Source organism: Pavona decussata, unplaced genomic scaffold, assembly GCF_977016875.1.
Source record: "Pavona decussata unplaced genomic scaffold, jaPavDecu1.1 SCAFFOLD_45, whole genome shotgun sequence".
Classification (NCBI taxonomy): Eukaryota; Metazoa; Cnidaria; class Anthozoa; order Scleractinia; family Agariciidae; genus Pavona; species Pavona decussata.
Window position 1 is genome coordinate 240,271 of NW_028145467.1, and position 14,331 is coordinate 254,601.

The 14,331-nt window shown below is 37.5% G+C and overlaps 2 protein-coding genes across 5 annotated transcripts in view; one reads left to right on the forward strand and one right to left on the reverse strand.

Annotated features, from left to right (window-relative positions):
* The window catches only part of LOC146482486 (protein fuzzy homolog), a 46,492-nt gene extending 38,034 nt beyond the window's left edge, over positions 1 to 8,458 (reverse strand). Inside the window, exons 1-8 of one of the 2 annotated variants that reach the window (XM_085106956.1) lie at positions 7,685 to 8,458; positions 7,011 to 7,139; positions 4,334 to 4,455; positions 3,821 to 3,905; positions 3,009 to 3,077; positions 2,423 to 2,527; positions 1,797 to 1,885; positions 890 to 998 (exon numbers count right to left, since the gene is read on the reverse strand). In XM_085106956.1, the coding sequence (XP_084963082.1) occupies positions 890 to 998; positions 1,797 to 1,885; positions 2,423 to 2,527; positions 3,009 to 3,077; positions 3,821 to 3,905; positions 4,334 to 4,455; positions 7,011 to 7,139; positions 7,685 to 7,693 (717 nt within the window). In that variant the 5' untranslated portion in view covers positions 7,694 to 8,458. The remainder of the gene's footprint in view (positions 1 to 889; positions 999 to 1,796; positions 1,886 to 2,422; positions 2,528 to 3,008; positions 3,078 to 3,820; positions 3,906 to 4,333; positions 4,456 to 7,010; positions 7,140 to 7,684) is intronic. The other variant, XM_085106957.1, reaches the window with a different exon arrangement.
* The window catches only part of LOC146482488 (mitochondrial inner membrane protease subunit 1-like), a 348,467-nt gene continuing 341,256 nt past the window's right edge, over positions 7,121 to 14,331 (forward strand). For 2 of the 3 annotated variants that reach the window (XM_085106959.1, XM_085106958.1), the window contains exons 1-2: positions 7,121 to 7,303; positions 13,609 to 13,706. In XM_085106959.1, coding sequence (XP_084963085.1) covers positions 7,190 to 7,303; positions 13,609 to 13,706 — 212 coding nt within the window. In that variant the 5' untranslated portion in view covers positions 7,121 to 7,189. Of the gene's footprint in view, positions 7,304 to 13,603; positions 13,707 to 14,331 lie in introns of all 3 variants that reach the window. The other variant, XM_085106960.1, reaches the window with a different exon arrangement.

A 14,331-nucleotide genomic window follows, 5' to 3' on the forward strand; every position in this document is an offset into this window, starting at 1 on the left:
ATCAGACTGAGTGGGAGAAATTTCTCCTATATGGACCTCTGGTACTTATTTGAAGTCACATGTACTGTCGAGTTTGATGTACATGTATATGAGTAATGTATTTAAAAGGCAGGGTAAAAATTGTAAATGAATGAGCTCAAGTAAAGGGACATTTATATTGTTTTTGTATTTTTCATTTTTTACAATGCTTCTGTAAAAATTTTGGTCTGGATTGGGCCTGCAAATACATAATTGATACATCAGAGTATGTACAGACAGAGTCAGACTATTGGATGCTTTTTAACAATTTTATATATTTTGACTCAAGGATGATGCCTCCTAATACAGAAGTACTTTTTTGAGAGGTTTATGACTACATGTATGTGGAAAGAGAAAACCTTAGCAAGGGCTTTTGGAATCCAAAAAGAAAATTGAGGGTAACCACACATTTTTCAGAGATAATTAATCAACAATGATTATAAAGAGCTTTAAATTACATAAGAATGTATGGCATTTTCTTCCAAATTTAAGCTTCATTATCTTCAAAAAATGGGTAGTTACCTGTACCTCCAATTTTTTTGGGTTTCCAATTATGCTTGCTAAGATCTGGTTTTGCCACGTTGTCATAAACTGTGCAAAGGCACCTTAGTTTGTACTACTAGGCACCATCCTTCACGAAACCTGTACTTCTTGGAACTATCCTCAACTACACAGAACATATGTGATGTAGCAAAAGGATTCACCATCCTTACGTATTTGAAAAGACAAACAAAAGGTGATGATAGTGGCATTTAATTTTACTGTGATATTTTGCCTGTCTATGTATTAGCAAATCATTATTGTTAAGTATTTCAGTGACTGAAACAACTTCATAGAATAACGCTATGAGTGATAATTTATTGATCATTACCTTTGGACTACCATAAGGAAGATACACTGGGATATCTCGCGAAGAACAAGGTGGCAATGATCTAACAAGAAATGATAACAGCACTGTTTCCAGGCCTGTTAACTCCCACCTAAGAGACAACAGGAAATAGAAGTCACATTTTAAGGACAGTGCCTACTAATACCACAGTATTTTGCGGGGTTAATGACTATGTGGGAAAAGCAGATCTTAGCAAGGGCTATTGGAATCCAAAAAGAAATTGGGGGTAACCACGCATTTTTTAGAGATAATTAAGCAACAATTATTCTATAAAGCCGTAAAATACAAAGCGACGTATGGCATTTTTTTTTCCAAATTGAAGCTTTATTCTCTCTGAAAAATGCATGGTTACCCCCCAATTTTCATTTTGGATACCAAGGGCACTTGCTGATTTCTACTTTCTCCACTTTTAAACCGTGCAAAAATATCCCTGTATAATTTACTGAGGACCATCCATAGGAAACCCGAGTATCGCATTGAATCACAAGATGCACAGAATGTATGCGCACAGAACATGCGCAGTAGCAAAAGTAGGTACTGTCCTTAAAACAACATAGCCATTGTTAGAAATTTTGCTTGTCCAGAGATTGCTAAATTACTGATTATTATTAATACGCCTTTGCGCAGAAGATAATCTAATCATTGTTTGTAAGGGGTGTAACAGCACTAGCATATCTTTTTTGTTCATAATCTTTCAACAATTGAAGCGTTTTTGACAAGACCATCTGAAGTGTGTTTTGCCTTGAAATTAAAATAACCCAAAAGAAGGTCTATTTTGGCTCAGAGCCTTATTGTCATGTGACAAACTTTGTTGCATATTTACATGTACACTACAGTACAGCTGTAAGAGTTTACATAGTAAGCTAGCCTGGACATCCATGTTGCTTACCAACGTTCTGTTGCCACAGCCACTTTGCCCATCACAAGCAGACATCCAAACTCACTATTAACTGCTGTTGCAAAGGCATCAAGAAATTCCTGTAAACGAAGAAAAATGCTGTATAATTTGTGTGGTTTTCAATTGAGTGTTGAAAGTGATTCACATTTGCTTCGGTTTCGCTTTACTAAGCGCTGTGATTGGTTGGCAAATCTCATGCCACTTTCTCGAAACATTTAAATTATAGTTACATTATAGACATAAATGAAAACTTTCCATTGAAAATTTTCCCACAAAAAACAAATTTAAAGTACAACAAAAGGGAAGGCAGGGAGCAGGGATGGTGCAGTGGTGAGAGCACTTGCCTCCCACCAATATCGCCGGGTTCAACTTCTGGACTTGGTGTCATATGTGGGTTGACTTTGTTGTGAATTATCGTCCTTGGCTGCGAGTGGTTTTTCTCAGAATGCTCCAGTTTTACCCTCCCATCAAAACCTAACACTTCTAAATTCAAATTCAATCTGGAAAATGTCCCTATGATGCAATTAGTGCTCTGCACCAAATATATTGATACTTAAATAAAGTGATTTATTTTTATTTATTTTTCATTCTATGTAATAGGTTTTAAAGGACTGAACCTGCAGAAAGGACACATCAGGGCAAAGAATGACATCAACTGCTTGAGCTATGTTTCCTGTTAAATCTGTGCCTTCCAGAAGGCTGTCAATCAAACTGTAACAACACTGAAAAAAGAACGAAACAATAAGATATACCCAGACACTCACATATTATTACAATGCATCACATCTATCCTAGATTTTCATGTTAAGTAATTTGTACCTGTTTTTTAAAAGGAGAAATTATTGTGCAGTTGTATGTGCTCATCAGTGACCAATTGCTTAAGGTCTGGTTCCTGTTACCCGTAATATCAGAGAACAAACTGTCTTGTCTTCTCCCATACTTTTCTTATAAAAGTACTGGGAAAATGTTTGTTAAAATATCAAGAAAAGTCACCTTGGGTGATCATATCCTTAATTCTCATGACCTTATTGATTGAACAAGCATTGATATTACAAGGAGAAATTTGATGCTGAAGACTAGAAACATTTGCTACTTGCCCCGGCAAAATCAGTCACATCCTTCACTGTGATTGGTCAATGAAAACAGCTTGATGTCAAGTACTAACAAGAGGTCGAATAAATCACAAATCTCATGTTTACTCACCCGCAGCTCCCTTTTGAGGAGTTCTACATTCCTGATAGTTGTGAGCTCATCTATTCCTAATAATAAAACCTGACAGAATGAAATAACGCTGGTCAACAGTTATATTCCTCCAATCCTGTCATTGATCAGCCTTTCTTGCTGCTATACAGTATAATCTTGATATAACATAAACTTAGACACCAAGTGACTCTGGAGATAAACCAAAAGCTATACTTGGTAATTTAGAGGTTTTTGTTTATAAAAGTTACAGCATTTTTATAGTTCTATAGTCATGTACACGTTTTGGATAAAACTTCATCTATCTTCAGTAAAGAAAACCTGCTGGTGGGTGTGAAATAAATACAGTACAAGGAGTATACAATGAAGCTAATTACAGTGTAACAATAAGCATAGAGGGAACAAGTGATTACAAAGGGACAAGAAAAGTAAAAATATAGCTGATTTTGGCGTGAGGACAATAAGGAACAGAACAAAAATACATGCTGAGCGTACACTGTATGTCGTTACTAGCGTGACGAAAATTTGGTAATTCAGGTTTTCCAGTAAACAATATTTACAGATCAGGAATACATTTAACTTTACATTTCTCTAATGTGGAAACATGTATCATTAAAATCCTGCAACTGTAAACATGTCGGGATTCCTGAGTTTCCATCCATCCAGCCAAGAATGCAAGAACACGGACAATGGCACCAACCAATGAGAAACACATCAATAGTTATAACATTTGTTAGCATTTAACAGCAAAATTTCTATAAGGATTTAAAAAATTGAGGAATTCTATTCTAAACAGACTTAAACATAATACTCACCATGGAATTAAAGACAAATTCCAACAGTCTGTTTAGATGCAAGTCGCTTGCGCTGTCATCAGAAGTAACTATTATTAAGGTGATCCTGCAAATAATTGTAACTATGTAATGCAAGTCATCTGCTGGACATGCAGCAAATGAGAGTGACCATGAAAAAAGTAACACCACATTTTTCAACAACCTTCGTTTATACTTTCTATGAAAGGCCCAAATATGCTATTTGGTGGAAAACTATTTTAACCTGGATGAGGTTGCCATGCATACTCTGTGTGTACAGTCAACTCTCACCCTGCGAACAGATCGCTATGACGGACACTCCGATAATATGGACAACAGCTAAATCCCCAGTAAAATAAATTAGAGACGTTAATTTGACTGAAATCAACTTCCGCTTTCATGGACTCTCTTTATGAAAGACACTAACTTGCAGTCCCAAGGGTGTCTGCAATAAAGGGATTTGACAGTACTAGCATTTAAATTAGACAGCTCAGTAACATGTTATGTAAGAATTACTTCTCATTGAAGACCTTCCAGACAACTTTGGCATCCTCTGTTACGGTGTTTAGTAGAGATACATCTTGGTTGTTTGCGAACATGCAGACGCCATTGAGTGAACCAATCACAGGGAAAGGTAACTATTAACGAACAACAAAATCTTGTCACTTATTGCTGTCTTAGTCTAGTCACTAATTAAAACTAGTAATAGTTTTCACTAGAGCTGCCCCCACTTTTGAAGATCTGTTTAACACCTGTATACGGTTTTTACTGGATATAAATACTGTGCATACGAATTTTAAAAAAGAAACGTTTGAATATTTATTGAAGTTAACATCCATGTAACTGGTTAGCATATTTATCTGTAAATTTGACATTGCAATCTATTACAGTCATACAGTTTTGTTTTGTGAAACAGCAACGTATTGTATGTATAATTACCTGCAATACATTATCCATAAATCAGTTGATATAAAGGCTGGTTTCCATATGATCGCAGACGATCGCCGATCGCAAACACTCGCAGACGATCGCAAAAAAGGCTGTTTTTCATATAATCGCAACGATCGCAGAGCCGACCGCAGGCATACGTTTTGGTCAGCGAAAACGTCAAATATACACGCGCGTGTAGGCTGAAAACAAACAACATCGCGAACGTGGAAGAGCGGAAATTTTGCTGCAAGCAAATTTACTTCTTCTGTTTGTCATGATTAAGCGAGGCGTCGCCAGCTCCGACCGTATGCAGTTCTTATGTTGTAGAAATTTGGCCTCCGCTTCCTCGGCCGATAAATGAATCTTCTGCCCGATTTTTTCCCAATACCTGGCCTTTTTGTTCTTATCGTTAAAATCTTTGCGGCTGCGATAATAAACACATCCATAACGTAGACCGTTCCTACAATCGAACACACGAGCGTTGAATCGTGGGATGCGTTTCGATCGCGGATCGCAAAACTTTGGTTTCCGTATGATCACACAATCGCAGGAGATGGAACATGGTTCGATCGCAGACCTTATTGCGATCTGCGATCCGCGATCATATGGAAACCAGCCTTAAATGTATTTCAATTGTAAAGTTAATATTCTGTGTAACAGGGATGTATTGTAAGTAATTGTTGGGAAAAATCACTATAATAAGCATAACAACAACAATAACTAAACTTGCAACAATGTATAAATCTATCAAAATATAATCATCTGCAGTATATTTATGTATAAATCAGGCAATATAAATCTATTTCAATTGCTGCTCGAAGATGTGAACTCGTGGTTTGAAAAGCTGCTAAAGATGGCGAAAGGTGTGAAGTCGTGGTTGCAAGACCTTGACACCGGCTGCAAGAAGATGGAAAAACGCAATGGTTGAAATGCGATTCTATTCAGTGCTGTTGAATGCTTTTGAATTCAAATAAATCACTGAACTGCAAAATACTCACCCTGAAACGCTGCTCGAAGATTTGAACCCGTGGTTTGAAAGGCTACTAAAGATGCAGAAGATGGCGAAACGTGACTTCGTGGAGTGCAAGACCTTGACACGCTGCTAGAAGATGGCAAAACGCGAACTCGTGGTTGAAATGCTGCTAAATGATGGCGAAATGCGTACTCGTGGTTGCAAGACCTTGAAACACTGCTAGAAAGAACTCGAAATGCTGCTAGAGGACGACGAAACGCAAACTCTCGCTCGCAAGACCGTCAAACGCTGCTCGCAGACCTCCGGTTGCAGAATGACAGCTACCCGACAGCACCTTGCGCGCTTGCTGAAATATTACCCGAGACGACAGTGTGCGCCTAGTTTGATCAAATCGAGATTTTTTCCGCATACTAACAATTTACTTACAGTACTTACTTTCTTACATTTTGAAATTCCTTATATGTATACACGCGGGGAATCCTAGGGTGCCTCCTCGGGTTTTGGCCTCTAGGCCAAAACCCTGCGGGGGCAATTAATGCAGTGTCCCAAATATTACACGAAAGCTAACCATCCAAATTCAGTGCTTGACCCTAACAACTAAAATCATATTTATGTGCCAACCAGAGGTGTATTCATTTGGCTTTTGAAACAAGTTCTGATCTCTTGTTTCAATGGTGGGAACATTTGAGTAACAAAAACAATCTTTGTTAACAGTTAATAAATTAATAATAATAATAATAATAATAATAATTTAATAATAACATTACGTTAGATTTGTTATACACTGTTACAGTAGCTATAGCGCAAGTATCCATCCAATGATCAAATGTACTGAAACATGTCCACTAATTAAAAACTTGGTACATGCTTAAACAAAGCCACATATTTCACACTTAACCAGGTGAGCAGTTAGATCGTTATCCTTTTACATACAATGTTTTGATCTAATTTTTCCATGCAATCAAAATTTCGAGATGACTTGCGCATACAATTTGCAGAATTTGGCACTAAAATTTAAGCAACAGACGGCATCCATGGCATTTGAAGACTGCAGGGGCCATGCACAAGTTACTTTTGTACAAGTTATAAGTTCAGGTCACTGTGTTACTGATATACAAAAAAAAAAACTAAACTGCCCCCACACTAGTACTGTTCAATGTCTTTAATACGTGTTACTGAAACTTTGTGGAACTTGATTTGATCATTTCCAGGACAACAATTTAGAACTTTGCCGCTAGTATCTACAGACAATATTATTACAATCAAGTTATTTAATTCAAAGCAGTTCACCTGCGGTAGATTCCCCTTAGTGCGAGTGAAAAGTGGAATTCCACCTTCCGTTGTCAAACAAACCAAATAGGCCGCCATATTGAACTCCCTCCACGCGCATGCGTCCAGGCTTCGAAAGAATGGTGTCAACTAAAACAAAGATGGCGGCGAGATGTAGCTTATGTTATGTCTAGCATGAAATGTGCCAAATGGCTACGAGATTGGCGTGTAAGGTGTTGTACGGAGGTGTGGTGACTGTTAGCTGTTTCTGCTATATTAACTGTATCTTGGAACATGTGGTGGAATGTACCGTGGTACGTAAACTAGTCTCTAGACTGTTCAAATTCATTCTCGACTGTTAATTATTTTTAAGCTAAGGTTCCGGGTGATGACCCGAGCTACTACTCATATGTAGTCGATTGCGATATAAAATCTTAGACTGTGTGTCGCCAGCGTGTTAAACTTGCATAACGAAACTAGAGGACTCAATGTGGTTTTAAAAGAAATTCTGATAGCAATGATCGATCGATGATCATATCATGATTCTTTGGAAATAATTTGCATATGCGACATTACGCTAGTCAATATCTTTTTAGATATCGGGTACCCTAACTATCTACTTTGGTAAAAAAAAAACTAAGGTCAGATATAAGATTCGAAAATACAGTGGTAAATGCACCAACATTTTCACTCACCGCGTCCATGTTGAGGTATAAATTCCACGATTTCGAGATAGCGATCGTAACTCTTAATTGGAATTGCAAGACCAAGGCATTTGTTTTGTTAAGGTGGCCACTCAAATTGCAAATTCCTTGCTCTTATCTCCAATTTCATCTCCGCGTACAAAAGATCAGGAAACTTCATATTTGGAATTTGATCTCTGACCCCATTTTTCTAATTTCTTTTGAAAACATTGTTATTTATTTTGAAGCAACATTACTATTAGCTCAATATAACTTAAAACACTTATGTTAACGAGGTTTCTTGATTAATAACTGTATACTGAAAGTTGACACCCTAAGGACATCCATTGTGTGGGTTCAGAATGTATTAATTATTATTATTATGCAATGCTTTTATTTATATGTACTTTAAATTCCCTTTTCAATAAACAAAGGTTTGTTTGTTTTGCTCTTTCCGCAAGGCTGAGTTAAAGCATTTTACCAGAAATTTTTGCTCTATTTTAAACCTGTTAGTGGGAGGGAAGTATTGTTCAATTTGAAGCCACCTGGAGGGGCTTATCAAAGGGTGGAGACTAAAATTTTCGAGAAATTGCATCACTGGTTACTTGAAGATGTCTGCTTTTGTCTGTCTAATTGAATGAAACCATTGAATACAAGTTTGGTTTAATCAACAGAGTTGATATGGTAATTTGGCTGCTGTAAAAGAGATGATTCACTCTGAGGGAGACTAACACTTGAAACCTTAGCATTTCAATCTTTTTATAGTAGCCAAATTAACTTTAGTTATCAACTCTGTTGAAAATACAGCACAGCAGTCTTCAGAAACTAACCCCCTTATCCATTGAATACGCAAACTGACAGAAAATTTAAGAGCGACTCTCTATGGGGACCGAGTGAGATTGAAAAAATGTGGCACAAGGTTGGAAAAATGGACCCCTTGATATTTCGTCCAGAGATAACCTATGGTATGCTAAGAATCGTGATATAAGTTTTAGGTTCTAGAGTTTTTACATTTTTGAGAAAATTACGAAAAACCGTCGACAACCGGTGAAGCCGAAAAATCACAGGAATGAGGTCAAATTTCATGATCAGATAATCGAACTCGCGTGAAGGCGCATAGCAAATTATGGTTTTTCTTAGTTTATAATGTTAATCAGGAGGTATTGCTAAGCTGCTTTGATGATAGTTTAGACTTACAATTGTAATTCCGAATTTCTGGGGAGCAAGCGAAGAGAACCGAAATTTGTAGACTTTGAAAATCAAAAATTCCATACCATTTTCAAACATCTCAAAACATACTCGGTATTATGTAGAATTCTTTCAAAATTCAATTCTAGCAAGTAAAAGAGCTGTTTGTGAACGTGATATAATTTTTTTCTTGGCAAAAGTTATTTGTGAGGCGAGCGGCCCCATGCAAGTTGACCCAATTTGACCTTTCGAAGAGATCTTGTTTAACCAGGAAATGTAAACAATTCTACTATCCTTAGCTCGCTTTCTGAGCAAACCATTGTAAAACCCTGCCATTTCCCATTAAAACTACCCAGTTAACCTGAGATAATACTTCGGTTACAGCTTACCTTCCAAATGGGTGTTTGAAGGCAAATAATTTTGATGTTCTTCGCTAATTTTCCCGTGTCTTGCTGCCGTGCTTAGCCACCGGCCTTTTCATCACTACGGCATTTTCTAAGCGTCACCTTTCTCTGGGTTGTGTAATATTTTTGCAGGACCTGGATTCATGTCTTGCATATAAGGCATCCTCTGGTTATCTACTGAGTTTTGTATTGAATATTTCTAATGAAAAGAGGCAAGAAAGTGAAGGAACTAATTGAACTGAAAAACAGAGGCAGATCGATGTCACGCAATCTTTACATCCAAGTGATCACGTGCCGCAAATACATCCGCGTGGATATTTTTGTCTTGCTCTTGTTCATTTCTTCATTTTCTTCCTTACTAGCATACAATGTTTTCCTTTTGATTTTCGTAACTTTTTTATTTGTAACCACAAGCCTATTTCGAAGGAGAGTTCTTTGTATGCAATACTTTGAGTCGGTGTATATACACGCAACACATTTACTTTTCCCATTTATTTCTAGTGACTGTGCAACAAACTAGAAATCCTATCTAGTTTTAGCTCCAAAAGTCAAATGCCTGGGAGGGTCCATTGCTAATGATTTCCTAAAGCAGAAGAAAGGGAATAGTAATATATATCTGAAAAAGGGCTAGTTACTGGCCGCAAAGCGAGTTTTTGTAATTTGTATTAATTGTACTTACCAATTTGCCTATGGCAGGTGTACACGCCAATGGGTCCCCTTCGTGGCGCATCTAACTTTTTAGGAGTTATATGTTCAACAAGATACCTTTTGATGCAGAAGTAGGCGCACGCTTTTATATGATTCTCCAAAAATATCCCTTTGGAAACTGAAAATAATTTGCTTTCGGGTTCGCACAAGACAAAGAGCACGTAAAACTGTTTTGAGAGTTGCCATCGGGAGAGATCTTTTTTTTAAGTTTAAAACCGATAATTACCGAACACAAATAGATCTGTGGCAAACGGTTTGTTTACCTCTACAAAAAAGATTCTAAATATAGAATTCTCACGGCGTTCGAGCTGTGATCTTCGATCGCTCGCCCGATAAGCGAAGCTAGCACGTTCGAGGCTCCTAACTTTTTTTAAATTCGGCAAACCTTACTAAGCGGACAAACTCCACTGGATTAAAATCTTTACAACTTTACAAAGATATGTACAGGAAAATGAGTTTAGGTCTTTTTAAGTGTATTGTATAACCTTGAGCGCTCACTTTGTCAAAAAAAAAAAAATTGAAATCAAACATTATTTACAATTCGGCATTCCGAGTAATTAGGACGCATGTGTTTACCTCTGCCGAAATTGAGTCATTTGCTCTGCGTCATCGGTTGAAAAATTGGAAGATGGAGAGTAATTGCTCGTTTCAGCGCCTAGTTGGTAGCCAAAGTGGTCAAAAGCAAATGACTCAATTTCGGCAGAAGTAAACACATGCGTCCTAATTACTGTTGCCGAATCGTAAATAATGTTTGATTTCAAAGGAATTTTTTTTTTTTGACAAAGTGAGCGCTCAAGGTTATACAATGCACTTTAAAAGACCTAAACTCATTTTCCTGCACATATCTTTGTAAGTTGAAAAGATTTTAATCTAGTGGAGTTTGTCCGCGTAATACGGTTTTCCGAATTTAAGAAAAAGTTAGGAGCCTCGCACGTGCTACGTAGCTTTGCTTATCGGGCGAACGATCAATCAGTGAGAATTCTATATTTAGAACCTTTTTAGAGGTAAACAAACCGTTTGCCACAGATCTCTCTCGATGGCAACTCTCAAAACAGTTTTACGTGCTCTTTACTCGTGCAAAAAGAAACATGTCTTGTACTGTGCGAACCCAAAAGCAAATCATTTTCAGTTTCCAAAGGGATAGTTTTCGAGAATCATATAAAATCGTGCGTCTACTTCTGAATCAAAAGGCACCTTTACAGGGCTGTCAACCTCAAACGTCTTCAAATATGGAGAATATGACTTCCCCGGACAGCAATAACAAAGAGCCTTACAGAGGCGTCCCATCCAGGCCAAAGTCACGGGTTCAGTGAGCAGTGGGGGGGGGGGAGGGGGGGGAGGACATTAAACACTAACAGAAACAACGCTAAACATTTTACATATTCTTGTCAGCAAATTCGAGTCTACGACAAATAGAAAACTTTGTCAATTATCCGGGAGATTACAGACATAAATCTGGAGACCAGAAGATACGGCTCAAAATCTGGAGATTACAGACATAAATCTGGAGATCGGGAGATAGGGTTCAAAATCTGGAGACTCCCGGATTATCCCGGAGAGTTGACAGCCCTGCCTTTTTGAAATAAATGTGATGCGGTATATTTCCAGCCTGGTGAATGAATGAGAATGATGAATTATTCTAGAAAGTGACACAGGCATACTCGGAAATAAAAAATCCGAGTGCTCCTATCAGGAGTCGAACCTAAGACCTTCCGATTAGTAGTTCGGATGCTGCACCACTGAGCTACAGGAGACTCGTGGGAGCTAAGGCCATTAAACTAGGTTCATGGGACAAACATCCTGCATACTGCTAGGATTTGAATGTCGAACGTGTCGTATATGAAATAAATGTGATGGTATATTTCCAGCCTGGTGAATAAATGAGAATGATAAATTATTCTAGAAAGTGACACAGGCATGCTCGGAAAAAAGAAATCCAAGGAGCACTCGGATTTCTTTTTTGCGAGTGTGCCTGTGTCACTTTCTAGAACAATTCATCATTCTCAAAACGTATCTTGTCGAACATAATCCTAAAAAGTTAGATACGCCACGAAGGGGACCTATTTGCGTATTCACCTGCCATGGGCAAATCGGTAAATACAATTAATACAAATTACAAAAACTCGCTTTGCGGCCAGTAACTAGCCCTTTTTCAGATATATATTACTATTCCCTTTCTTCTGCTTTAGGAAATCATTAGCAATGGACCCTCCCAGGCATTTGACTTTTGGAGCTAAAACTAGATAGAATTTCTAGTTTGTTACACAGTCACTAGAAATAAATGGGAAAAGTAAATGTGTTGCGTGTATATACACCGACTCAAAGTATTGCATACAAAGAACTCTCCTTCGAAATAGGCTTGTGCTTACAAATAAAAAAGTTACAAAAAATCAAAAGGGAAACATTGTATGCTAGTAAGGAAGAAAATGAAGAAATGAGCAAGAGCAAGACAAAAATATCCACGCGGATGTATTTGCGGCACGTGATCACTTGGATGTAAAGATTGCGTGACATCGATCTGCCTCTGTTTTTCAGTTCAATTAGTTCCTTCACTTTCTTGCCTCTTTTCATTAGAAATATTCAATACAAAACTCAGTAGATACCCAGAAGATGCTTTATATGCAAGACATGGATCCAGGTCCTACAAAAATATTGGACAACCCAGAAAGAGGTGACGCTTAGAAAATGCCGTAGTGATGAAAAGGCCGGTGGCTAAGCACGGCAGCAAGACACGAGAAAATTAGCGAAGAACATCAAAATTATTTGCCTTCAAACACCCATTAGGAAGGTAAGCTGTAACCGAGGTATTATCTCAGGTTAACTGGGTAGTTTTAATGGGAAATGGCAGGGTTTTACAATGGTTTGCTCAGAAAGCGAGCTAAGGATAGTAGAATTGCTTACATTTCCTGGTTAAACAAGATCTCTTCGAAAGGTCAAATTGGGTCAACTTGCATGGGGCCGCTCGCCTCACAAATAACTTTTGCCAAGAAAAAAATTATATCACGTTCACAAACAGCTCTTTTACTTGCTAGAATTGAATTTTGAAAGAATTCTACATAATACCGAGTACGTTTTGAGATGTTTGAAAATGGTATGGAATTTTTGATTTTCAAAGTCTACAAATTTCGGTTCTCTTCGCTTGCTCCCCAGAAATTCGGAATTACAATTGTAAGTCTAAACTATCATCAAAGCAGCTTAGCAATACCTCCTGATTAACATTATAAACTAAGAAAAACCATAATTTGCTATGCGCCTTCACGCGAGTTCGATTATCTGATCATGAAATTTGACCTCATTCCTGTGATTTTTCGGCTTCACCGGTTGTCGACGGTTTTTCGTAATTTTCTCAAAAATGCAAAAACTCTAGAACCTAAAACTTATATCACGATTCTTAGCATACCATAGGTTATCTCTGGACGAAATATCAAGGGGTCCATTTTTCCGACCTTGTGCCGTCCCTCACGCGGTGGTTAGGGAAAGTTGCTCTTAATAGTGAAGAAGTCTTCCCTAGTTGGATACTTTATCACTGAGCTCTCGATGAGACTATAAGCTCTCATATTTTCTTTGAGGTCTAAGTGTCATTACGAGGTATATGTGTTTTTGAGGCTGAATTCATATGTTTTTGTCCCAGTGCAGCTGTTTGGGCCTTCTATGATCCCTACTTTCAATGTGAAAAAGGATGGAGATCTAATAATCACAGAGCATTTAAGTGCACAGCTGAGGACTATAAAAAAGTAAGTAGTATACACACATACACAATGAAGATGTAGACAAAATTTACTTTAGAGTCTGCATGTACATCAGTACAGCGAGAACTTTTTTCAGTCAAAAATAGTAAATGCGTGCATCAAAGGTACATAAGCATTTTTGCACAATGCTAGTTTTCTCAAAATGTTTTTAACTATAACAGGGAAAATAACAGTAGAATATAGTAGCAATAGTTAAGAATGCAAAAGTGTCGCGAGGGAAGATGGCAAACAAACAGACAAACAAAAAACAACAGCAACAAAATAATAGAGAGACCACTTGGGGTTGACCACTTTAGATTCCTGGTCAGAGGTTAGCATTTCTGGATTGTTAACTGAAGGTAGAAAAATTGCTATGCAGCTGCTGACATACAGATATTTTGAGACAGCTGACAATGCATTTACCCACTAGTCCATTCTTGTTATCTGCACTTAATATTATGATACTTGATAGATCAAGATTAAATGTTAACGGTTGTTTCATTAAATTCTAATGTATGGGGTAATTATACATGTTTCACCAATAAAGATCAGGTTTTTGCCCCTTCAGACATTTTACAAAATGGATTAAAGAATTTATTGCTGCATGTCGATGCTATTTCATTGTTCATAG